The sequence below is a fragment of the Hippocampus comes genome, unplaced genomic scaffold (genome assembly GCF_001891065.2).
Source record: "Hippocampus comes isolate QL1 unplaced genomic scaffold, H_comes_QL1_v1.1 scaffold7, whole genome shotgun sequence".
Lineage (NCBI taxonomy): Eukaryota > Metazoa > Chordata > Actinopteri > Syngnathiformes > Syngnathidae > Hippocampus > Hippocampus comes.
In genome coordinates this window covers 4,847,245-4,874,003 of record NW_017842060.1, presented here as the reverse complement: position 1 = coordinate 4,874,003, position 26,759 = coordinate 4,847,245, and the positions used below count along the sequence as shown (strand labels likewise).

Genomic DNA, 26,759 nt, shown 5'->3' with positions numbered 1-26,759 from the left:
AAAAAAAGGTTGACCCAACTCTTCATTGTGCTCACGCAGTGTGATTGCTGTAACACTTCGAAGCTGAGCGTCCCCACTTAAACCTTGTGGTGGTTTTGTTGGAAGTTGGTCTTTCTAATGGCCGGCTAAAATGTTTTCACAGTACTGACTGAATCTACGTACCTGATCAAAAATCGGCTAAAAACAAAACAAAACAAAACAACCCCCCCCCCCCAAAAAAGTGAAATATTCTGTAATGTTTTAAAGCTTCTATTTAGTTAATGTATTAGTGTTGTTGTTGTTGTTGTTTTTTTGTTTTTATAACGTGACGACACATCTGCATTGAATAGAATGGCGGACAATAGAATATTATTGTCTCGCATCCATGCACATGTTCATACGAACTGTCTTTGTTTACAAGCTCGCCTTTTCCCCTTGATAAAAATCCAAATCAATCCATTGGCTCTTGTCTGATTTTCAAACTTTTTACACCGCCGAGTTCACACACAAATTGTAAATGGACTTTGACTTCTACCAGTGCACTTTCTCCTCATTTGCCAAGTGTTGAACCAGCATCAGGAGCAACTTATCGGTATCATACTCAAGGACACTTTAGCATGGTCTTGGACATTTTTACAGATGTTCAAGATCGAAACCACAACATTCAGGTTGGGAGATAAATAACCACTCTACTACCTGAGTCATGTTGCCTCTTTGTCGGGCCCTGAGCGTATTGTGGAAGCCATTAAAATTCCTCAGTGTGCATCCTTTCATGTTTGCGTTCGTCTCCATTCAGGCAGCTCGAATACTTTTTTTTTTTTTTCCAGCTTCCTCTCGCATTCTCAAAACACGCATCTTTGGTTCATTGAACACTTGAAATTGTCCCTAAAGTGTGAATGGCTCTTAAACTACATGTACCCTGTAATTGACTGGCAACCAGTCCAGGGTGTACCGCATTTTTCGCCCAATATCAGGTGGGACAGGCTCCACCTCACCAGCTTTATTTGTTATTTTCTGCAACAGACACTGGAAGAGGATTTTTAGAAAGTATTGCAGTTTTCTCAAAAAACAACAACAAAAAACAACCTGCGTGTGAACGAAAGGGCAACAAATAGGTGCACTCTCCGATGTGTGAAGTCTTGTGTGTGGTTAATGCGCCTGTGTAGAAGCTTGTTTTGCGAAACACACTTGGTGGGAGGGGGTGTCGGTTGATGTAGTGTTCATCGAGGCGCCAGAGCATGCAGCGCCGATATAGCCAAAGCGGGCAAGAACGATGCAGCGACAGTGGTCGAGGAGATGAGGCTTAGATAGTCTGACAAGAGGCAAGCATTATCAAGATTAATAAGGCCAGCGGTGAGGGCAGGGCAAAAAAACCCCAACGAGGCTGATGAAGAGACTGCATACTTGTCATAGTTGAGGCATGCTGCTTTCGCGTCCTCCGGGCTTGTTTTTAGAAGAGGACATTGAATTCCCACGTCTTCCTTTTTTTTTTTTTTGCTTCTAGCAGCATGACTGAAGTTGAACAGGCAGAGCCGTCGCTGTTTGTCTGGGTCCCTCAGTTGTCAGATTTTAATCAGAGAAATGTGGAAGCTGAAGATTGTAATGTGTTGTACAACGACACGGTTCATTGGCAGTGCAACGTAGACTACTAGAATTGCAGCAATTGTGTTTGAATGCCGGAAGATGGCAATAAATCAATGACTTGATAGTTATAACCGGGTAGTCCATAGCAGTAATACCTAGCATCTCGGGCAGTCGCGAAGTGCGCCGACGGACCCACCCCCGCTGCAACCAAGGAGCGTTATGTTCTCTCCGAGCCTGCGTGGGTTTTCTCCGGGTAACCAAAAACAAGCATGGCAGGCTGATTGAACACTCAAAATTGTCGCTAGGTGTGAGTGTGAGCGTGGATGGTTGTTCGTCTGGGTGTGCCCTGTGATTGGCTGGCAACCGGTTCAGGGTGTCCCCCGCCTACTGCCCAAAGATGACTGGGATGGGCTCCAGCACCCCTCGCGACCCTTGTGAGGATAAAGTGGATCTTTAGGTCAGACATATGAAACCACTAGTTCATCGTGCTGCCCAAATATGAAACCACTATCCATCTATGTTTTCTAATATTGTGGCAAATAATATGGTATGACTAACTGGTCAGCTCTATTGGAAGTCTAAGGTCGTTTGATGGGGAAATCAAGAACCCACATGCACACATGCAGAGATTGATACTTTATCACCTGGCAAGGTAGAACTGGAAGCCACGACAGAAACCTCAAAATCCATCTCATTTAGTTTCCAGGCACTCTGGCCCGATGGGTTTCATACCGTCTTGGGAATGTGAAAATGGACGGTTCGAGAGCGTTTGGCCGTTCATCAGTTATTAAATAGCTCCGTCTGAAAGTAACAGCCGTGATTTCCCCACAGGCACGACACCGCTTAAACTGGCACTTAGATAATGACTGCATTTCATCTGACTGAATTTCCCTCAGATTATCATTGACTTTTCTGTTGTGATTTCCGAGGGGCATGCTACAAATTACTGTCATCGGAGCTTCAAACCAGTACTTTGTCACTGTGTATTGAAATATCTTCCTTCGTGGTGAAACTTGTTTCTCGCTAAGGATCACGAGATCTGATTCTTCTTTTCATTGTTCAGTCATGCCTCTACTTAGGAACGTCTCTTCATTCTGAAAGTAACAGCCGTGATTTCCCCACAGGCACGTCACCGCTTAAACTGGCGCTTAGATAATGACTGCATTTCATCCGAGTTGAGTTTTATGAATTTCCCTCAGATTATCATTGACTTTTCTGTTGTGATTCCCGAGGGGCATGCTACAAATTACTGTCATCGGAGCTTCAAACCAGTACTCTGTCACTGTGTATTGAAATATCTTCCTTCGAGGTGAGACTTGTTTCTCGCTAAGGATCACGAGATCTGATTCTTCTTTTCATTGTTCAGTCATGCCTCTACTTAGGAACGTCTCTTCATACGAAATTTTCAAGTTACGAAACACCTCAACAGGAAAATATTGCCTCTTGTTATGAAAGAAATGTCAAGACACGAAAGGTAGAAATACAGTATGGGCTGCTGCTCGCAGCTCTGAGTTTCCTGAATGCAACATACTTCTAGCTGCTCTGCCATTGGCTATTACCGAGCATCATCCTGGCATCCCATTGGCTAAGAGGGACTTCTACCGAATGTGTCTTTGTGTGTAGATCGATAAATAGATAGATATGTGTCTAGCAGTGTCCTCGTCATTCGCCCCTCGGGCCATGAGGCGTTCCAATAGTTTTACGTGAATGTGAATCACCCTGAAAAAGTGTTCACCAGTCGGGCGATCGCTCACTATGCTGATGTTTGCCTTGGACATTTTCGAAGGATTGTTAAAAGCCGACAAAAACAAACATCATTGGATCAGTTCTTTACAAAACGGCAGGGAAAAACCACTTCTGAGAGAAAACATGAACTAAAGAGGGCAAAAAAAACGACGAAGACAGAGTTAAAAGTTAAATGACTATCATGTTTATTCTTTATTCTTTTTTTTACATTCTGCACAACTCTCAGTTATTGTGCAATAATCTAATTCTAACATGTATTTGTTACATATTTTGATGCATTTTCATGCTTTGAAAAACATTTATGTCTGAATATTGGGGGGGCTTGGAACGGATTAGGGCATTTACATGGAAAACGCGTCTCTACTGACGAAATGTTCTCGTTAAGAAATTTCTTCCAGAACCAATTCATTTCGTAAGTAGAGGTACCACTGTAGTTTATTTTTTCCAAGCGAAAGGCATTTGTAGGCATACATTTTGCCAACAAGTGTTGATGATCGGCACTGGTGCCTTTCCAGGACATTCACTTTCTTGAGCTTCGTGTTTAGAATTGCTTGAACTTTTATTTTACTATTTCTTCATCTTTGAATCAATTGCCACAACGTCACAGTTCAAGCATATTTTTTTTCATGCTGTTATATGGAAACAGACGTACTCACTCGGTGTCATAGCGGAAGAGTAAAACAGGTTCGGGACATCATCAATTTGAATGCAATTGCTCGTTTAATCGTCCATATGACACACATAATGATTGTAGCTAATTAGTAAGCCCCTGATTAATGCCTCGTTTGCTAGCTAAGTGCACATCACCCATGCAGCGCCAAAGCAATTATATCAGAGCCATATTGAGTGTGTCATCACGTATTGTAAGTCACATTCGACATGATGAGGGTCGATCCATTCAGAGGTTCAGTTGTGGAAACCAGGGATTCTTTGGATTGCGGCGTAGCAGCAACAAGACGAGACTCACGGAGTCATCAAGAACTGTTGTGTACAATGGTGGGGCCAAAGATGTGTTCATATCAGAGTTGTGTCGTTTATGATGCTTCATTTATGAAATTTTGAATCGTCGTAACAAGCTTGGGTGCGCTCCGAATAACCGAACGGCACATTTCAACAACGCTCTGAGTTTGAGAAGAGTCGAGGTGATTCCGTGCGCGCTCAGACCATATTTCCAAACTCGCCCTTTGTCACTCGATGTGCGGATCTGTGCGTTTGGTACAGCAGTTATACCGCCCACCTCAGCTCAGCTGACAAAATTGATGCCTGGATAAGTAGAACAGACACCCAAAACGAGTTTCAGTTTCGATTTTCGTCTGAGGTAATGCTGACAGGTAGTTCCGCCAACAATTTAATTAATTTGGCGGAGCTAAATGGTCATGACACAGTTTTATACGTTTTTTGAGGCCAAGCTACACAGACAAGCGAGGTACATGCTGCAACCTGCACGAGCCAAGCTCTTGCCCGCAGCTCTGTCTGGTCATGTTTTGACAGACATTCCTCAGCCGCTGAAGGATGCGCGCCGAGGAGTTTTTCCCCTCTTTGGTTTGACTTCATTAGCGTCCCATTTTTGCTGTCATCGCGTCATTTCGCGAGTACGCAAAAAAAAAAAAAAAAAAAAAACGTCAGTGACAGCTTTCGTGAAATCAAACTTTCCGGCCCTTCCACTATTGAGGCTTTCTCAAAGAATTGACCTCTTCTCCTTTCAAACTAACCAACTAGATTATTTTTTTTTATTTAAGTGCTCTGCGCTACAGCGTTGAGTATTTCTGAGGCTTTGGGGGTTTTACTAGATTGTTTCTGGACAATATTCACCAGAGCTTGCTTTCTGCAGGCAAATTATTTGGAGCTTTACTGTTTTTAGTCACCATTACAAATCTTTATACCGGAGGCACGATTTTCCGAACTGGTAGTTTTGCGACTTTTAAAAAGCCTCACCAAACATATTTCTTCGCACTGGGCAGGTGACAGCTTTGTCGAAATACTTGTAAAGAGCATTTTTCCTCTGTGGCAGCAAAATGTGAAACTGCTGCACGTTGTGGGGGCTCCCTTGGAAGCTTATAAACCGAAATTACGGTTTAACTCCGTGTCCTACGCCAGTGGTCCCCAGCCACCAGTCTGCGGCCTCTGCTGTTCTACAGGTCATTTTGGTAATCGTTTGAGAATTTTAGACCATTTTTGGGGGGGATCTATGTATGTATTTTTGGTTTACTTTTATTTTTGTTGTTTGGTAGTAGAGCATATACATCCTGATCAGGAATACATGCCATGGCCACCCACACACCTAGAGGCAGATTTTGATACCTGTGACTTTCCTGCCATCTTAGATCCCTTGGAACTCTGCCACAATGCATTGATGCTAATTACATATTTATAGGGGTCGGGGGGGGGGATCACAACTGATCTGGATGCAAAATCAAAAACAATTAATGTGACTCAAAATCATTACTTAGACACCATCGCAAATCACTTCGGCAGGAAGTCATTGTTTATCATACCATCCACAGTCAAGAGTTTCCTGAAATAAAATGCACACGTACCAACCAATCTTGCCTCGCGAACTTATAATACAAACAGGAACCAAGCTAAGTAAGAAGTAACATTTAGAATTGTGGAAAAAGAAACGTGCTGTCATTGTGCTCTCTAGATAGGACTTGAATAAATGGGCCTTCCATCGCAGTGTACAAAATGGTTGTCGGCCATCGGCAAGAATTGATCGGATTGGGCAGGCAAGGTTCTGTGTATTTGAGAATTTTATTTCATCAAACCCTGACTGTGGATGGTATGATAAATAATGACTTCGTGGTTACAGAGGGCGATTTAAGCGTGCGCGTACACGTGTGCTTGCGCATGTGTGCACACATGCGTGTACAGTATACCTTTTTTTTCCGTCTTTGCAAAACACGGAATTTAGGTCGCACACTATATTTTCCTTTCTCCCAGAATGAGCACCAAACTAAACCAGTGCCATCGAAAATGCCGCAAATACAACTTGAGCGCGGCCCTAATCTTCGATCTTCACGCAGCCCTCCTTATGCTAACACCAACATTTCCCGTGGGAGAGAGACGGGAGCTGTCCTATCCCGCAGGGCTCGTGCCGGAGAGGCTCTACTTCTCCACGCTGTTTACATTCTAATCTGGTGATGGAGCACCGCGATAAAACCTCGGCCAGTCCCGCGGAATCAAAGGCTAATGGAGGCACTCAGGGTTTAGTGCCAGCAGCTCGAGCCAGGGCTAATGGACCCTCCTCTGCCCCTCCCTCTTCCCAAATCATGAACAGTCTTTGCGAAAAATGCGTCAGGAAAGCTTCTCGGAAATCAAACGCTGCTTTGTCATCAACCGTATGTGCTTTTTGGTTTAAAGTTGCCTATGGAAGTTCAGGGAAGAGAATGCTTTCATGAGAAAACACCTGGGTCAGGTTGAGGGGCGATGACATCATTCGATACCGAGGAACATTTGAAAATCTTCCAGCTGCTATCATGATGTTAATTACTGTCATGCTGTTGGCGGTAAATACACTAGCCTGACATTAGACTGCATAAAATATTCGATTGCAACGCCGCTCCTCAGAGTGCGCTTTTATTTGTGTTCCTCCTCTTTTGTTACTTGTGATTGAACCTAATGATCATTTTTCTCCCGCTCATGCGTCTCGTGTCGCCAGCGAAAGCAGTCAGTCCACAGGGGTTCAGAAAGTTTGATATTTGTAAGATTTCTTCAAGCGAGCCTTGTGTTGTTGTTATAACGACCGCTAATGAAAGTGCCGTACTTGTCGCTGCCAAACAAAGAGAATGTACCCGCACATTTCTGCGAGTTTTCCCCCCCTTGTTGTGTCACGTAAGTACAGAAAATGATTTCCGCGAAAGCAGTCAGTCCACAGGGGTTCAGAAAGTTTTATATTTGTAAGACTTCTTCAAGCGAGCCTTGTCTTGTTGTTATAATGACCGCTAATGAAAGTGCCGTACTTGTCGCTGCCAAACAAAGAGAATGTATCCGCACATTTCTGCGAGTTTTCCCCCCTTGTTGTGTAAAGTAAGCACAGAAAATGATTTCTGTTTTTGTTTTATCGCATTTTGAAGGTTTTACAAAGGACTAGTGCACACATCCTCGGTTTTACAAAAAAAAAAACAAAAACATTTTTCAGTATAGAATTGAACCCGGTACCTCTGCACTGTGAGGTCGACGCGATAACCACTGGACCACCGGGCCACCCTGGCTCCATATTTATGATGGCCTTTTGTGTAATAACATTTTGGAGTGACCACATCCCATTTCCTGGAATGCTCATTGTTTCCACATAATGGAAGTAGCCCGTTTACAAAACTAGTGCACACATCCTCGGTTTTACAAAAAAAAAAACAAAAACATTTTTCAGTATAGAATTGAACCCGGTACCTCTGCACTGTGAGGTCGACGCGATAACCACTGGACCACCGGGCCACCCTGGCTCCATATTTATGATGGCCTTTTGTGTAATAACACTTTGGAGTGACCACATCATTTCCTGGAATGCTCATTGTTTCAACATAATGGAAGTAGGCCGTTTACAACATGTGGTACAAATCAGCACTTTTAATTCAATCGGGACACTTTTTACATGTCTCCGTGCTGCTGTTTTGGTTAGCAACAGCGTTCAAATGGTCACATTTCTGGCCAATAGTGTCCATGAAATTAAGTAATTGATACCCCACCCCACCAAATTTTGGATTTGCCCTGTTTAGCATCGGTGATCATCAAGTTATTGGCCTTTTGTGCTCTCTTGCAGGGAAAATGTCAAACATCCGCACAGTAAGGAAGAGGCAACAGCTGAATAATTTAGTTGCCATGGTGACGCAGCTAGCCAAACCAGGATTCACTGTGGTGGATTTCTGCAGTGGAACGGTGATTTTTTTAAAATTTATTTCTTTTTTTAATTTTTTTTTTTTTTAATGTCGATCTAACCTTATTATCTGTGTTAAGAGCGAAAACCTCACTTTTCTATTCTGTGTGATTACCTTTTGTTGCTGGTTGTTGGTCGCTGATGCAGTGTATTTGCTCAGAGCAAGTCGTCGTGTCACTTGAGGGCCAGAAATACAATTTAAAGGTATTACTGTACATAACTCCTTTCCCTTCACCTCCTTTGTGCCGTCAGGGCCACGTGGGCATCGTTCTGGCTCACGCCCTCCCACTTTGTCAGGTAACGTTACGTACGCTTTGTGTATAGGGAACAGTGAGGGGCCAGCAAATATTGACCAAAGCATCGATTTTCGTTACAGGTCATTCTCATCGAAAACAAGGAAGAATCTCTGATCAGGGCGCACAGTCGCAGTGTAGAACTCGGTCTACAAAACATTGGCTTCATTCAGGCAAATTTAGATTATTTCACCGGACCCTTCCAAATTGGGGTGAGTATCCATTTTTTCCAAATTTTTTTTTTTTTAATTCCATGATGATTTTTTAATGACTACTAATGATTCTAAATACTAATATTTCATTTTTTAATGTAATGTTTTTCATAAGCAGTTCGGAAAATGGATGGATGGATGTCATTTTCTTCTGAAATGTTATGATTTGCTGAATTATATTGAGCTAAATTGCTTAACATTCATGGGTAGAGGATGTTAAGACGCATTGCAAGGTCAAGATTGAATCCCTTAGCACAGAAGATGTTCAAAAATTCAAGATGTCAATCATATGTAAAGTTATCACTTTTTTTTTTTTTGTCCAAATCCATTTTATACTCAACAGTCTTGAACTACATAATGTGTGTTCACCACATTTTATGTTGTATTGCGTGAGTAAGTGAGTGATTGAGTGAGTGAGCTAGTTAGCTAATTAGTTCACCTTTTTGTTCAGCCGCTACGGAACTCAGGTGCTAGCAAACAATATTCCACACAAGTTACACACTACTTGTTCTTTAGCCAAACTTACTTTAGTTGGTTAGTTAGGTACTTTGTCAGTCAGTTAGTACCTTGGTTAACTGCTAGCTGGCTAGGTTGCTAGCAAATAGGCACATATGATTCCGTAAAAGGTAGTCAGTCATTCACTTACTCTACCTACCTAGCCACCCACAGAAGGTGGCTGGTTGTTTGGTCGGTCAGTCTGTTGGATTGTTTGTTTGGCTGCTAGCGAGCTAAGTTTCTGCCAAACAGACATGGAGGAATCCACAAAATCTGCTTATTACAAATAAGCACTACTGTTATATCGAATGAACATTCCTCAGGCAAGTTGGGAAGCAAAAAAAAATAAAAAATAATAAAACCCTTTTGTTAACATTACAGAATAGATCCGCTTTTAACTTCTCATTGAATAATACATGAATCTTAATGACAGTGCAGCAATATGCAAAGGGGTGGGTATCAGTGAAGCAGTACAATTTGGTGCTGATCCAAATAAGGATTGTTCGTCCTTGGCGGAGGTCCCTGCTCGACTGAGTGTCATTATAATTATGCAAAGCATCTAAGTATCAACGCATGAGACGAATTGCCGCACATCACTTTGCTGAAGATGTATTTTTCCACTGTTAGGTGTGAAAATGCCATCCATTGATCATTTTTGTTTGAACGCTCTTGTTTGAGCTTTTCATTTCCTGAAGTGGCTCTTTAATTGCGAGCCTTTTAGAGCTTGCCTCTTCTGTCAAGCACGGCGCGCCACTGTTATTAAAGAGACAAGAGGCGGCTTGGCTCGAGAAATAAAGGCTGAAGGACTGTCAGGTGTAACATATCGTAGAATCCTTTTTTTTTTTTTATAAATGTGCCCCCTTTGGAAATATAAATAACTCTTTCCGCTCCAAGGCTAAACTGACCTTCATTACAGTTTTAATGTTGAGATTTAAAAACAATACATTCGAACTAAAATGACGGACACATCTATTTTTGAACATTCTTAATTGTCAAGTCGAGTCACTTAGATACCAAGTCCCAAGCCAAGTCATTCTCAAGTTTTTGGTAAGCATGTCGCAAATCCTAAAGAAACGGCGACTCTGGTTTTTAGTGTGCTGTCCAGACGTTATGTTCCTGACAGGCATCCAGTCCGTAGCGTCCGCCACATCTCACCCAAAGCCAGCCGGAACTACTTCCAAATCACCGGACAGCAAACGTTATCGAAAAGAGATGGACTGTTGTAGTGTCAGTAGAGCAAACTGTTTTGTAAGTGTGGTAGGAGTAAATATGCTTGCCAGACATATCAGCTTGGATGCAGGCAAGCTGGCCGCCATTTGTCTTGCATCTGCGTTCACCACAAACACGTTTTCCACAGCGACGTCGCTGCCAAGACTGCAGCTCTGCAAGTGTGCAATTGTTCGGCGGAAAGATCTGCGGCCAAGCGCATAAATATAAAACGTGAGGCCTTTAGCCGCGCGTGCCGGGTTTGACGGCTGAAAAAGCACACGCGTGCAATATAGTGACATGCGTTTCTGCCTTTTTGTGTCGTTTTAATTTTACAATACATTGCGTCTCGAAAGTTAGTAAGGTGGAAGGTCGAGGCGAATCCATTCCATTTGTTAAAATTTGTAAATTATAATAGCTATATAAATCATGGAAACAATAGATGATCCGGGGCCAAACATGTAAAAACGTTTTGAAACAGAACAGATGCTTTTTGTAAAAGGAACATATTAAAAAAAAAATATATATTTTTTTTAACTGCTTGTTCTTTGGAGTGCCTACCCACCCATCAAGCTTAAAATTGGACAACTACTGGAAATCTTTGTTAAAATGCCTCCTTCCAAGAACGTGCCAATGATCGAGAACATTATAATCTAATTTCCATAATAATACCGCCCAATGAGTACAATCATAGTCAAGCCCCGAGGGTAAGCAGAGCTGCAGTGTTGCAAACGCACATTAGTGACGGCTTACGACGTTAGCTTCTGGTAACTGTCACATAGTCACAAATTAGACAGTTCACAGATATTCCCTATTACTTGCGGATGCCAAAAAAAATAAGCATATTGCTGCGGGGCCATCTTGTGGCATCTTGGTGGCAAGGACCTATGTTGAGGTAAGATGAGGAGCTTCAATTAGACAAAATCAGAGCTTTGACATTATATAGTAGCGAGAAACCTTTATTTATATATATACACATATACACGTATACACACACACACACACACACACACACACACACACACACACACACACACATATATATATATATAAAATTCCGTTGAACTTTTTGGGGTGGGTCATTTGAAACTGTACTTTTTAAATTTCCCCCCATTGTCACAGATGGATGTTTTGGATTCCCACGCAATCCTCGTTATAGTGGCAATTTATTTCGACCATCTGCTGGTTTTTGGTCATTGGTCACGATGGAGACCTTCAAGTGTCATCGCTCAGCCCGGAACATTCACCATTTTCTTGCTTCCATTTGAAATACTGTTGCTTTTATTCTCCACTTGGTCTACTCGGTGGGCAGTAAAGTGGGTGTTTTTTTTTTTTTTTTTTAAGTGCCTCGTAACAATATTTGTACCTCCACAGATTTGTAGTCGCAGCTCGCTCGTTTGCCCCAGCTTTTTTCTACTTGAATGAACGGATCATCACACAAAAGTGCCTTTGTTTAATTAAACCTTATACGGTATATTTATATTGTATTGTACTCCTGTCAAAGGCTAGATTTTAATATTCCACACAAGTTACCCACTATTTGTTATTTAGCCAAACTTACTTTAGTTGGTGAGTTATGTTGCAATAATTTTCCTTCAACCCTCAAGCAACAGCTACTTTAACACAAACAGACCAGCAAGATATTGAAACGGAGCCGGCAAATGCCTTGACGTCCGACTTTTCCGAATGCCGTCATTTGGCGTAAAAAGTGGAAAAATGTGCTGTGGTCTGATGAGTTCCCATTTCAAATTGGTTTTGGAAATCATGAATGTCGTGCCCTCCTGGCCAAAGAGAAAACGCATTTGCAAATAATGATATGTTTTTCAAATCCGGGCACTTGCACAGCTGCTGCAAAGTGGCCATCGGACCTTGAGGCAAAGGACTGCATCAGAACTGTTTGTAAAAAGAAAAACATGAGGAAATAGTTCGCAATGTGTCTTTATTATACCGTTTGATATAGAACTTGGCTCACGTGTTTTTGTTTTTTAGCGAACTAGGATTTCAGAAAAAGCAAACAATGAATAACATGCAAATCATTTTTTTTGTTTGTTTGTGGCAGTGGGGGGCACGATAAATATGCACTCGTGCAGATACTCAGAATGTTATCACCTCCCCCTCAATTTTGGCCAGGAAAATTCCCGCTTGTTTGAATTTTGTGCGATCTGTGCATGAAAAGGGTTGGCTGAATCTTGACTTTGCGGGCATGCTCCTGGTGATTGCGCTGTTTGTTTGTTTCCTCACTGGCTCTAAAGTTGCGCTCCTTGGCATTGCTGTCAAGACAACTTCCAGTCATTTTCAGACTCCCGGACGCCGACTGACACATTCTTGGAAGCTTCTTTTTGTGGCCGTGTGAGTGGGATGGGGCTAATTTCAGTGCAGGAAGCAAGGAGTCTTTTGATAATCACAGGTTTTCTCAAGTGAATGCACAAAAGGACCACCTGGAGGACAAACAAGCTTTTGTCAAATGCGAGTCCTGATGCAGAGCCAAGTGGCAATTGCTTGTGGTTGACAAAAATATTCATATAATTTTTCTGGGGTGTACTGTCTTGCATCTGGAAAAATTACACTAAACACAATTAGACATATCAGCTTTAATCTATGTCAGCAGACGAGCATGCATTTTCTAGTCCATGTCCCAAAACGAACCCCCCCGCCCACCAATTGAAACAAATTCTGAGGTGTCTTATTTCACATCCATCCATCCATTTTCGGATCCGCTTTATCCTCACAAGGGTCACGGGGGGTGCTGGAGCCTATCCCAGCTGTCTTCGGGCAGTAGGCGGGGGGACACCCTGAACCGGTTGCCAGCCAATCGCAGGACACACAGAGACGAACAACCATTCAGACCGAGGGACAATTTCGAGCGTTCAATCAGCCTGCCATGCATGTTTTTGGAATGTGGGAGGAAACCGGAGTACCCGGAGAAAACCCACGCAAGCCCGGGGAGAACATGCAAACTCCACACAGGGAGGCCGCAGCCAGGATTGAACCCATGACCTCTGCAATGTGAGGTCGACGCGCTAACAACTGAAATACTTTTGTCAAAATATCCGAAAGGATCAGAATCAAAGCACACTTGGCTGGTGTGGGCCCGTTTTGATGGAGTGGTTCCGTCTCATGAAATGAACACACTGCTCACCGCGCCCACAATCAACTGCGGGTCCAGTGCTCAGTCCGTCTTGAGTTACCATGGCGACAAGCCATTGAGAAATGTGGTTGGGACAGGACGAGTGGCTTCTGATTCTAGAAGCTAACTTAGCATAAAATACGTGTAACTTTTACGCGAAATCAACTTCATATTTTGGAAATAAACTCCACAAGCAGCCATGTTTCATTGCCTTTATTCAAGGACAACACTTTAAATGTTTTTTTTTTTTTTTTTTGCGTTTGCGGCAGGTCGCGCTCCACGCGTGTGGCGTGGCGACAGACATGGTGATGGAACACTGCATCCAGGCAGGCGCCGCGTTCGTCATCAGCCCTTGTTGCTACGGCTTCATCCAGAATGCCGTAAAGTTCACCTTCCCGCGCAGGTTTGTGTCTCCTGTAAAGTGCTTGTTTTGGTCTGAGACAATTGCAGTTGAAGTGGAACCTCGGTTGTATAAGCTATATTTTGAACAACTGGTGCTACAAGCAAAATTTTCAAAAAAAAAAAAAATTACCTGAGGTCTTTTTCCTCGCGCTCCCTAAATATCGTCTGTTAGGAAGAAAAAGTTCACACACCCTTACTCAAAGTTTTCAGTCACTGAGTTTTACGAGCTATCATTTCAAGAAGCCATCTAAATGGAGTCAAACTTAAAAAATAAATAAATAAATAAATAAAGCATCCTCTCTACGTTTCACTCGCATAGATGAAAATTTGTCAGATTTGAAAGACTAATCAAAACACACCGAGACAACTGCCCGACTCAATCTCACTTTTATCTATATTTTTTCTTTGTTTGTGTTTATGTTTTTTTTTCTTGTGGGAAGGACGGCGGGGGGGGGGGGGGTGTACTGTTTTCTTCCCCTCGGGTCACCTTCCGGCATCTCTTCTCGGTATTCTGCAGGTGTAGACATTCCAGACACTTCACGCACAATTTTTTTTTTTTTTTTCTTCATCTGTCTGAAGGTCCTTCGACTTTGGTGTTAATTTGAAGACGTTCCGCTTAACACGAACAGTACTCGTTTTTAATTAGCCACAAGCGCGTGGAACCCTCACAAACTGTCATTTCCTCCCTGGGGGGGGGCGTCTGGTCCTAATCAGGTCTAAGTGTTTACACTGACACAACACACAACCCGCCTGCACAGACACCCAAATTGCACATAAATAACTTAAGTAATTGTCAATCCTCGTCAGTGACAATCCAAAAGGAAACAATCATACGAAGCCTTTCGTATATCCTGGGTGACTCTTCCCTTCATTGATTCACAGCAAACAATTGTAGCCTCCAGGTTAATATTTTGCTTATTTGATAATTGCAACACATTTAATGTTGCCAATGTATTTGTTAACGCTTCCACTGTAGTTTAGATTAGACAGTTGTTTTTTTTTTAAATGTGTCCATATGTGTTGTTTAGGTGGACACTGTTGTAAATATTTTAACACTCGGTGACATCAAAGTCGATTCGACAATAGCCTGTTGAGTCTTGATAGGAAAAGACTCTTCTTCCGGGCACACCAAGTAATACTGCGTGTTATCAAAGTTCTCTGAATATTCTCGGTTTATTTTTGCGGGAATTCGGCTACATGTAGTTTTTCTATGCAACCTGTCGCAGCTTGTTCATCGAAAAAGTCAACTATTTGCAAATTTGGTGCATTTAAAAAAAAAAAATCTAATAATCTGTAAAACAGTTAATTTCAAGAAGAGTTTTAAAATATATTCAACGATTTGGTGAGCATACAATTAAAAAAATATATTTTTAAAAATTTAATGCTACCACCACACATGTCCAAATTGCGCCACTTGAGAGCAAAACAAAAGTATGACTTGTGCCGCACCGCGTAAATTAGGCATGCGCCAAGTTTAAATTCCTACAAAATAGTCAGGCCAAAATAGCAATGGCGTTCCGAGGAGCAGAAGAGTCCGCGGGGAGAAGAAGATGCGTTAGAACTGATAAATATATCGTGGTGCTGGTCAAATGAGTCCCAATTTCGACCTCCACTTGCGGCCACACTTGCACACGTGTCACTTCACGGACGCATTCCGCTCACATTACAAGTCACATTCATTTTTCTAATGTGAATGACGAGAGGGATTTAATTGAAAAAAGACTCCCAGTCGGGCATCATACCCTGCGGCATGAACGTAGCCAAAGTGCAAGCTTTCTGGTTCCTTCCAGGCGACACGCACGCTTTCACGGCACCCTGGAGAGGTGGTTCCTGCCAGCCAGGCAGCCTTCTTGCCCCCGGGCCAATGGCCAGCCTGCGCCGTGGGGGAATATTGGGCTCATTTTGCCACCAAATACCAAAAACGCATTCAAAAACCGAAAATGTTTTTTGATTTCAACCAATAACCTTTGGCGCATCCCTTATATGAAAACAACCTTACCACCTCAAACATTCAGTGCACTAACCCATTCAACTTCCTCTTGTTTCTTACAGCAAAAAGTTCCAGGAAGCGCTTATTTACAAGGTAGGTGTTATGATGGAGTGTTGTTTCCCCTCCCCCGCCATTGCATCTGTCATTCACTTTCGCCGGAGTCGAATATTAACTACACCCTGCCCAGCTACTTTTCGGGCTCGATAGTGTTACACTCCTGCCCAAATGAATGAAGCTCCAGCACCAGCGAGGCTGGCTCTCTCTGTGCTGAGCGAGGCCCCCTTTCAGACGATGATGAATAGGCCCTGTCAGCGCCTCGGGGCACTAATCTGTGGAAAAGACGTCGTCGCAGGTGCTCGCCACGGCACCCTCGTGTCGCAACACGGGACTGCCTCTGACTTGCAAGCGCTGTACAGAGACATATTTTTGCTGCTGGAACTTGCTGCCGAGCTAGAACGTTAATTAGCAGCCAAGGCCTGCGGTAATGAGAAATGACATCGTTTTTGACGATGCATTCGAAGGACCAAGGTTGGTTTTCGGGCTGCTATCTTTTACGCAGGAATTCAAGCCACAAATCCGCTTTTGAAGTCGGCAAGTTGGCAAACGCGGGATGGGAGGTGAGACCTTACTGACGGTACTGGTGTGCTTTTTTTTTTTCTTCCCCCCCTTTAGGAACACATGATGTTGTGCCGTTTTGCCGACCAAACTGCTCCCCAGCTTCCTCCTGAGAGGCGACTCATAGGTACCGCCTACGACGTGTTGACACCAACCAATTTTTCTCTGGCTCTCACACAAAAGGATGCATTCAAGTGACCTCGCTTTACGGGTCGATACCGATGCCACGAGGCAGCTGCGGCGAACAGCTGCCACTTGAGCGCTCTCAGATTTGTCCCCGTGTCACTGTACAGCACTTGTTCATGTAGAGAAGAGAAGGATTGTTTGACACGCCCTGACATCTACTGTTGCCGCCATGATTGACTGCAGCTAATCGCTCAAGTCCGTGAACGTTATTCTGAACTCTTGTCTTTGTAATCCCCAACACACAACTCTTATTTTGGCAGATAGTTACATTTAACAACTTTTCTTAACATAAAAAAAAAACACCTCCTTTTTAGTTGAAGCAGTTGACATAAAAATAAAGTCATAAAATAAGTGTATTAAATACATTTTAATGCAAAAATATCAAATGGTCTAACATGCTCTCAACTTTACTGTTAAAATACATGAAAAAGAATATTGTTATGCTACACTATGCTAAGTTAGGCTACATTATGATTTTGCTTTGCTAGTCTACGTCTATGTTTCATTTAGGCTTTGCACGATCTGGGTTTTGGAGCCAGTCACTAACCAGCGAATTTAAAAAAAACAAAAAACAAAACAATAACCGATCCGATGGGAATATGGACCAATCCACCACAACAACTTTTTGTTTACTCTACAATCGACCACCGCTATTCGCGTGGTACTCGGACCGACCCGGACTACAAATAGGCAAAAATCATCAAATATCTACCTAACTGATCCAGCTGATGACATCTGTGTAAAGTCTTGTTTCATATGAACCCGTAGAAGCCACTTGCCTGATTGCAACCCCCCTAGCTCCACCCCTGGTCACCATGGTAACGAAAGGCATACTCTACATTGGCTCGACAGTCGCAGTGTCATGAACAACGGCCTAATTTTCATGAGAAAGTACTGCTCTTTCAAAACAGTGAGACTTCAAATATCTGTTTTGAGTTTTGACTAAAACCAAACATCTAAAATCGAACAAATTGACGTTTGACCCTTTCATGCACCCTGTAACCTGAAAAAATGATCAGCTGCCCACTGGAGTAACCGCTGTCCCTGAAAGGGTTAAATGTAAGTCAAATAGAATCATCAGAGATATGGGATTCCTGTGTGTTAGCTGATAAGCATTTTTTTTTTTTTAAGTACTTAACATGCACTCATTTGGGTGTATTATATTGCAGGGAAGCAGTGCATGGGCCTCGTAGACTTGGACCGGTCGTGGTGCGCGGAATCTCACGGCTACAGGGTGCAGGTGATGACCATGGAGCCGGAGACTTGCTCGCCAAAGAACAATATGCTGGTCGGAAGGCCCAGCGTTGAAGATGGCCCTCACTAAGAGTGTGAGAGTATCAAATGGAAACTTGATTTGCTTTTTTTTTTTTTTTTTTTTTTTTTTTTTAATGTTGAAGGGGTCTACAGTCGTCACATTTGCATCAATAAAGATGGAGGCTTGTTCTTAATGCCGCCATGTTTCATTTGTGTCTTATCCCAAGATTCAATCAGTTAAAACTTTAACTCAGCAGATCCAAGACTCCTGGCTCAGAGTAAGAATTTATGGGGAAATTATTTTGAAATTCATACATAAAAATCATTGAAATTACTTTGTGTTTTTCTATCCTGGTCTGTTTAAATTAGCTTAATTGGAATACAATTCTTGTTTATCTTATATTGTCTGCTGGGTCTGAAAATTAAAAAAAAAAAGACCCCAAAACATTTCTCCTCCCCCTCGAGGCTTCATTATAAAGGAAGCTTTTGCACAAATAGCAACAATATTTTCCCACTTTTCCCTGTGAGGGTTGAATTCAAGTGCTGATCCAAAATAACCAGTACGTGATGCCCGGGGATGCGTGGCACTGATTTGGAATTTCAGAAACATTCGGTGTAATGAAGTTCGCACCAGAAATGTCAATCAGCCATTTTGGGCCGACGAGGTGATGAATTGCATTGGTCGGTTGAATAAATTACAATGCACATTGAGTCTCGCCTGATGACAAGACGTCTCATTACATGCAAATGGCATTTCTGGATTTATAGTCACACGTGTCATATGTTTCAAATGACTGGAGCGAGTGTCAGCCAGGAGAACCTTTCAGCTCCATTACTGACACTCGCTGTCGTCCATTTCTTTGCCTTCCTTAATGGGTTCGTGGAGAATGCGTGTCCCCGCTCATGTTGTCTTTTTTTTTTTTTTTTTTACTCGGGGTGGGATTGAAAGATAGGTAATTTTTATTCAATAGCAATGCTAAATTGAGTGCACCAAATGACACAGGTATTAATAATATTATGTAATAATGTTTAAAACTCTAGGGGGAGGGGGGATAAAGATGATCCGTATTTGCCATTTTGAAATTAAGTTTGATGAATTGGAGTACGATGACCTTTTTTGTTTTATTCTTTGAAATACTGACAAGAAAGCCCCCAAATTCCAAATGGAAAAATGAATGAAGTGAAAAATGGTCAAAAATCAAGTGTGTTTTTGGTCCCTAAATGTTTTTTCCCCCCCGAGCTATCTACCCGTCTTATTATTATAACCATCTGTTGCCAGCAACGTTAGACAAACAAACAACAGGCAGATGCTGGTCCCACTTTTATGGCAATCGTATTCGTTTTGGTGTGGTCTTTGCACAGACACTCAGTCACAGGCCATTCTGCTGTAATAGAGAAAGTTACCTACATGTTTGTATGCTTTTTGAAGCCTTTAGATATTGACAACATTTCAACACCATTTTGTTCCTTTATTTCAGCTCTTTCTGGTGACAGTGGTCTTGCTAGAAAAAAAAAATAATTTTGTTGTCAGGTTTTATTTCTATAAATCTGTTCAATTGCTTTTTCAAATGACTGCTTATGCAATATAAAATTCCTACGAAATCACAATGCCCGATCACTGATGAGCTATTTTTGGAACAGGCCATACTACAAATGTGGTCTTTGTCTGTTACCTGTGAGCACCACCTTGGTAAGAATGACTGTTACATAGCACCATGCTGTTTTTACTATTTAAACGTTCCTAAAAATGTATGTTTTTGTCTTGGAATTGGATTTTTTTTTCTATTTTCTTTATATGCATTATTATATGTATTTTATTTTTTTCATATAGCATCATGCTAGCTAATAGCGTCTCTACCGCACGTGCGCGCCATTTGGCGCCCAGCTGGTGACATCACTCTTAAAGCGACAGGCGCACACACGCCGGCCGCTTTATAAGGTGTGACTGCCTCAACTTGTGAGGAAGAGGAGGGCAAGAGATACACTGAAAGAGAGCGAGAGAAAGGGGGAGCAGCCTGTGCGCTCTCTTCCCCCCGTTCCTCCGCTCCTCACACTTGGATAGAACGCACATGAGCACACTGAGCGTGTGTGTGGTTGTGATCCGAGCGCCGAAGAGGACGCGTCTGTTTGGTCTTGAGGACGGACTAGCGAGCGGGACGAGGCGCCATGGACTCCTGGATAAAGTTCATCTTCATGGTCGCCACCTTCTGCTGTGGAACGCGAGCCGAGTTTGACGGCAGGTACGTGCGCAGGTTTTGCATCTCACACTTGCTTTGTTTGCGCTTCTCGTGTGCGAAAGTGTTTGGAAACATCGTCGGTTTAATGTGATATGACCGGTGTGTGAGGGGGACTTTACTCCCAACTAGTTGCGTTAGTGACCAAATGCACCTGAATGCCCCCCCCCCTTTTTTTTTATTATGTGGCTAAGTAGAAACGCGTACGCGCGGGCGTACACGCACACACAAGCGCGCACGCACACACATTTCAGTGGAGTTTCCGATTCTATGCCTCAAGAAGCATTAATTTTGGTATTTAAGAATTGCACCTGAATGTACCATTTGCGTCCATCTATTTCCATGCATTTTACTTTATTTGTTAGCGACTAAAGCAACCTACCACGTGCCTGTATTAAATCTTAATTATGTTGTGTCTACTCTTTAAAGCGATCCAGAAACTTCTGAATTAGAGATTATTATAAGAGTACTGCCCCTGAATGCTTCTTGGGATGAAATTACATTCATTTTCTGTGGGTAAGGAGAACTAAGTTTACAGTACTGTAAACAACTATCACGTGTCTCACTTGACATTTCAAGTGTTTGTTGTTGTTGTTTTGTTTAACTGTAATAATTGATGTTGCACTATACTGGATACGATTTGGTCGCACATATCTAACTGCAATTACCAAGTATCTCATGTTGACATTATTCAGATTTTTTAAATAATTATACAGTGGCTTTCTATACGATATTACACAACTGAATTTGCTGTTGTACACTGGTTTTCCGACTACTCTACACCGCTTCTCATCAGATGCTATTTGGTCTTTAGGTCTGAAGTAATACGATTGGTCATAGAAATATTGTACTTGCATCTATCCTTCTTCTCTGCAGTGCGTTTTTATCCGTGGACAAGGATAAATATATCAAACACCCAGCCATCCCTTTGTTTATACCGCTTATCTTCATTAAGGTGACAGGTGAGCTGGAGTCTATCCCAGCTCATGCGTGAGAGGCGAACTGGTCGCCGGCCAATCGTTGGACACAAACAGACAAACAAGTATTCACCCACTCATTCAGGCTTGTGGACAGTTTACAGTCAAGTATTCAATGACCCAAATATGGACATTTTTGGAATGTGAAATGAAGCCGGAGTCTCCTGATTTCACTCTGTCTTGAGACAGACGAGCGACCAGTCCGTGGTTTTGTCGGCTTTTCTCCAAAAGCCAGCTGGGAGAGGCTGCGGCTCTCTGCAAAATAAAAGGACTAAATGTTACATACATAGCATTGAGTTGGCCTGGGCCGACCTTTCCCCAAGTTGATTTAAATATGTAGCCTCCACATTCCTCCCCTAGCTGATGGCTGCGATTCTCGAGCTGATTTCAGGGATGAGCAACTTAAATGCTGGAGGGTGCTACAATTTTTTTGCTACTGAGAGGCCACGTAGGACCACACAGCTCCTTAACCAGATGAATGACAAATCGGCCATTTTAAATATGGACAAAATACCTACATTTTCACATTAATGCATCTCTCTCACACACACACATGCACACACACAGACACACACACACAGACACACAAATGTATCAACTCCTCATGCATTTCAAACGAACTGTCAATGGTTCTTGTGGCGGGAGGAGACAATCGCTGTTGTTTGTGTACTTTTGAAATCAGTGTTGTCGTGGTGACTTAGGTTGAACTCTTTCCTGGCTGAGCATCTGTGAGCAAACTGGGCAGAAAAAAATTGTGTTCATATTCGGCGACTTCCTATTTTACCTGAAAGTCAGTTTTATTTCCCTTATTTGGTCATGGCCGCTTGGCCGAACCAGCTTTTCTTCTCTCTGTTTCGAGCTTGCGTTAGCGAGCTATTTCAGATTTATGTAGCACTCGCAATACGTTTCAGATTTTATCCATTATTTGGATGGATTTTAATTTGAAGCGATCCGATTCAATTTGTTTCTTTGCACATGCCACGACGCGTATCCTAATTGTGTCATTTGGGAGCAAAAAAAATCGGAATGATGTCACGTCAACTATCGAACGTAAATCCAATATTTGTAGACCTTCAGACTTTGCTGATAAAAGCGCAACTCGAGTGAAGTGTCTCTACCCAACGGGGAATAATATAGTGACATATTTGTTGCACGGATTAAGGAAATGCGCTGTTTTGGCCTGTGTCAAAACCTCATTTTTAAAAAATAATAACACACACACTCTCACAATACAAAAGCTGTCTGCAAATGCAAGGTGGCGCAGTGGGGAAGAAACAACAACAACAACCCGGCACAGACGCCGGCGTTCATGTTCTGACACGAAGTGTGTTCGCGCAGACGTGGAAGACGCTGCGCCGCATCGCCAAGAATGCGAGTGGCCGAGATCTCCATCTGCTTCTGTAAAGCTCCAGTGATGGATGATGTTTGTTTGGCGTTTTGGGGATGTTTTTTTTTTTCATGCGTCATAAAGCATACGACCCGTTTCCTGAATTAGTGACTATATGAGAGTGGAAATAAAAATAATAGATAATGGCATTGCACAAGTGCACACACGCTTTTAAAATGTAATGTAGCAGTGTTCATATTTAACCATCCTGAAATTGAAATGGGAGCCGCTATTTCAAGTAACCCTGATTAACCCCGAAATCAAGTTCATATGTTTTAGTTGGCTTCTCCTGACATGGAATCTTGCTTCCGGCAAAAGCCGGACATTTTTGTGCTCACCTTGACCAGGAGAACCGTTGCTGTGTTCGTCAAAAGACCTGCATTACATGCGTCCGCTCTATACAACTTCTTTTTTTTGCCAGAAATGAAAACTTGGTGTTTCCCAGTGTTCGCTAGAGCAACATACTGGTCGAGCCGATTCACTGGTGGCGTCGTATTTTTTTTTTGCAATCGCTGCTCACAGCACATATACGATATAATGACCTCTCCTTTATCTTTTTTTCCAAGCCTTATTCATAATGTAAATATATCTGGAAGCGAGAGAACAGATTAGGACACGCTGCAATTAATTTCCGTCCGTCATTTTCTTTACAACGCATCATCCATAATCACCATGGCGACTGGCGGCGTAATGGCACTGATGGATTTCTTGCCTGGGCCACGGTGTGCGAGTGTAATGATCATTTAGTCCGTACGCGCGCCGCCGTATTGTACGTTAACGAACGCTGCGGCCGACGGAGCGGCTCGTCCGCATGCTCATAATTTGCCCTTCTTTACCGCTGAAGTCTGATATGAATTCATTGAGAGTACATCCTCACCCTCTTGAGTGTATGTTCAGTGGGCTTGGATGGGTGGGAAGCCATTTATTACCTGCTCGCCCTCGCTTATTGCCTTTTGGAGAGCACTCCGAACAGGCTTATCCTTGTGGCCTTGAAGGGTCCTTCACGCCCCACATCATTTTGCTCAGGCACACGCACGTACGCAAAAAAAAAAATCAGTGTTAGCACTTTGCGGTGCCCCGCGAGAATCTGGCGTTTGCGCTCGGGCGCTTCACTCGTCCGATCGTTGGTGTCCGTTTGGTCCCCGGAGAAGGCCACGCGCCGAGACGGAAGGCCGAGCGAGGTCAATGTCTTTGCTTTGCCCCCGATTCCGAGCTGTGTGCTTTTCAGAGAAATTGGAAGCAAACCGCTCTCTCCGGCAACACTTCATTTTCTCCGCTGCCTTTTGTCACGAATGGAGAGATGACATTGAGGGCTATAACGTGTCAATAGAGCTGTTTTGCTTTGCCAGGTACATGTGCACAGCGTTTTGCTTTTTTTTGTTGTTTTTGTTTCAAAGCATCATTTTTGCATGACTTGCACATGTTCAACTCAAACCTGAAATAGATGTAGTCTTCTGCCGGGTTTGGACCTCGGCGTGAGGAAAAGTTGTTGGCGGAAAGCTGACGTTTTAATTTGCGTCTCGTATTTTCATGCCTAAAAGCTGCTATCGGAGAAGACGACCAAACAGCATTTGGAGGTGGCAGGGAGGAAAGACGTCAAACGGACATCAGCGGACGGATAGAAAATCAGGATCATGAAGAAAAAAAAAAAAAAAAAATCAGCGGACGTTCCCACGGTCCTTTGTGCAAACTTCCCTCCGCCTTGCCTTCCAAACCTGTTGAAAAACCCTCAGTGGTACCGGCAAATCATTATTGAATGTGTATGGAAGAAACACTGCTAGAATCTAGTGGATCAAGCTGCTAACAGACTTCGAAAGCTCCTCGAGGTGCTACACAACTCTTTTTCTACTTTGAAAAGGAATTGTTTGTTGAAAAGTAGTCATTTCAGCCGAGCAGCTGGCATGTGCACGACTGGCTGTACGATATCCTTTTGATTTCGTTTGACTGTACTGTGACACGTTTGCTCTTTATTTTTACAAACCGTGTCTCACAAGCAACCCCTTTTTATTTGCCCCACCTGTGTTTTACCGATATTGGGAAGCCTTGTCATTGGGAGAGCTATAGCAGACGTGATTTGTGATTTTTTTTTTGGGGGGGGGGGGGATGTACCGAGTGGGGACCCTGCAGCTGTTCCGTAAATTGTTATTCTAAATTCTGTAAGTTCCGAGGCTGTGAAGATTTCTGAATGTCGTTGGATGAGCAAGTCGGGCGAGGGGGGAAGGGGGGGGTAGTTGAGCAGAAGCGACGCGAGACATTGGAAAGAGCCACGTACAAGTATATGATCAGTATGAAATCGCTCCTTCTCATCATTTATTGTGCATAAGAATTAAGCAGAGTCCCATCAGAACCACTTTTCATCTGACAGTTTTTTGTTTTTTTTTTGTGGTTTCTCAGCGACGTGATTGGCAGCTGGGGATACTGGGGGGGGGGGGGCGCGGCTCAAGAGCATTTCATCATGTCGCCATGAAGTCTTGAACAGGCCTCCCGAATGCTGAGTGACAGTCGCACTTGGCTTGCGAGGCACAAACAAAGCAGCTTTTGTCTTCCGGAGCTATATAAAGACGACCCGGTGGCGGATTAGCGTTTGCCCGCCAAGTGCTACGTGGCGAGCTGCAAACGCTTCTGTATCATGCAGTGGAAACCTCCAAAATAAAAAGTCAGACATCAGAAAACATGTCCTGGAATGCTGCATCACTGTGAGCAGGTGTTGTGCTTTTTCTTTGGTTTTTGTTTCACGTCGCAGACAAAACCGTGTGACTGCGCATGTTTTTGTCCTGGCTGCTCAGTACAATATGGCGAAAGTGTCCGAAAAGCTCAAAAGGATGTAATGTGCGCCGCAAAGAAGGAGTCTTATGATCTTTAAGGGCTGGGCAATTAATTGGATTTTTATTCTGGATTTTGGATTCACACGATCATAAAAACCTTTTCGAAAAAAAGCAATTCATGTCCCTCAGTGTGAATTAAGATATTTTATAACCAACCTTAGGAGGGAAGAGCAGGTATTTTTTTTTACATTTTTTGTTGTTGAAATAATTTCATCCTATCACTATTTCACTTTGAAAAAAAAAAAAAAAAAGTTGCGCCGCTTTTCATTCCGCCCTGGGCTGTGGTGATAGCTGATTTCCTGTCTTGCAGTGTAGCCCGGCAACTGCTCCACAGCAATAAGACGACAAAGTTGACTCCCGCCGGATGATGCTGTTGTCGCTGGACGGCACGTTTCGGCTTTCCGGGCTGGAGAATCACTTTCCAAAAAGGAACCGTTACCTTTATGGATGGCTTGAGAGGCAGTGTGAGAAGGCCATAGAACGAACGAGAAATTGTTTTTTTTAATTAGTCGATGCGTCCACTGTCACACTACGCTATGACGCACGAGCTTCAAGTCGATTAGTCGCCACTCATGTGTTATGTAAACTAGCAGTGGTGCCTCAAGCATATTATTTGACTTCAAATGAGACCAGTGGCACGGTCACTTGTAACGAATGCGTGTCAGAGCTCAAATATATTAACCCTTTTCAGGGACAGCGGTTACTGGGGTGGACAGTTATTCAAATGTTGTTTTCTTTTGATATTCATTCATCTTAATCACAGTTGCACATCGACCACTACACTGGACCTTTATGTGTGTTGCCATATTTTTTTTTCATGCCTGAAGATGAATAAAAACAATTGAAAAAAAAAATCCTGATATCGGCTATCATTATTTGTGCACGAAAGGGTTAAAATGAGAAAAGCCATGCCCCATCTGAAAAGGCACTTGCTCACGCTTGCTGACGAATAGCCTTCATCTTCATGCCAGCAGTCAATCAGCAAATTCACCAAATGCCCCCGCCCCCCACCCGAGACACAAAAAGACAAAGAACATACCACAGCGTCTGCTGAAATGACAACGAGGACAAGTAGAAAACTTATTAATTGTGAAAAGGAGCGGTTACTCTCAGGCGGCCTTGGTCTAGCCAAAAAAAAAATTGTCCAGCTAGTGTTTCGCTCAACCTTCGTCCCCTTCGCTTCCCACCCCGAGTTACTCATCCAACTACACTCGGACACCTGCACAGCCTCACAGTCAGAACTTGTAGAACTTCAAGCAACAAGCCACGTAACACAACTGACGGTTCACTAAAATAGACGATTGCAAAGCATTCCCTGGATGTGATTTTTTTTTTGGTGGGGGGGGGGGGGTGTGCCGGGGGGGGGCCCCGCCG

The 26,759-nt window shown here is 43.0% G+C and overlaps 2 protein-coding genes across 6 annotated transcripts in view; both read left to right on the top strand.

The window, feature by feature from the left end:
• The window catches only part of LOC109511111 (glutathione S-transferase, C-terminal domain containing), a 20,926-nt gene extending 2,769 nt beyond the window's left edge, over positions 1-18,157 (top strand). The window contains exons 3-9 of the mRNA XM_019861873.1: positions 8,069-8,184; positions 8,435-8,479; positions 8,559-8,687; positions 13,785-13,918; positions 15,970-16,000; positions 16,580-16,649; positions 17,878-18,157. Coding sequence (XP_019717432.1) covers positions 8,069-8,184; positions 8,435-8,479; positions 8,559-8,687; positions 13,785-13,918; positions 15,970-16,000; positions 16,580-16,649; positions 17,878-18,032 — 680 coding nt within the window. The 3' untranslated portion in view covers positions 18,033-18,157. The remainder of the gene's footprint in view (positions 1-8,068; positions 8,185-8,434; positions 8,480-8,558; positions 8,688-13,784; positions 13,919-15,969; positions 16,001-16,579; positions 16,650-17,877) is intronic.
• Positions 18,158-19,909: 1,752 nt separating this feature from the next.
• npnta (nephronectin a) overlaps positions 19,910-26,759 on the top strand; it is a 46,051-nt gene continuing 39,201 nt past the window's right edge. For 4 of the 5 annotated variants that reach the window (XM_019861865.1, XM_019861866.1, XM_019861864.1 and 1 more), the window contains exon 1: positions 19,910-20,202. In XM_019861865.1, the coding sequence (XP_019717424.1) occupies positions 20,129-20,202 (74 nt within the window). In that variant the 5' untranslated portion in view covers positions 19,910-20,128. The remainder of the gene's footprint in view (positions 20,203-26,759) is intronic. The other variant, XM_019861868.1, reaches the window with a different exon arrangement.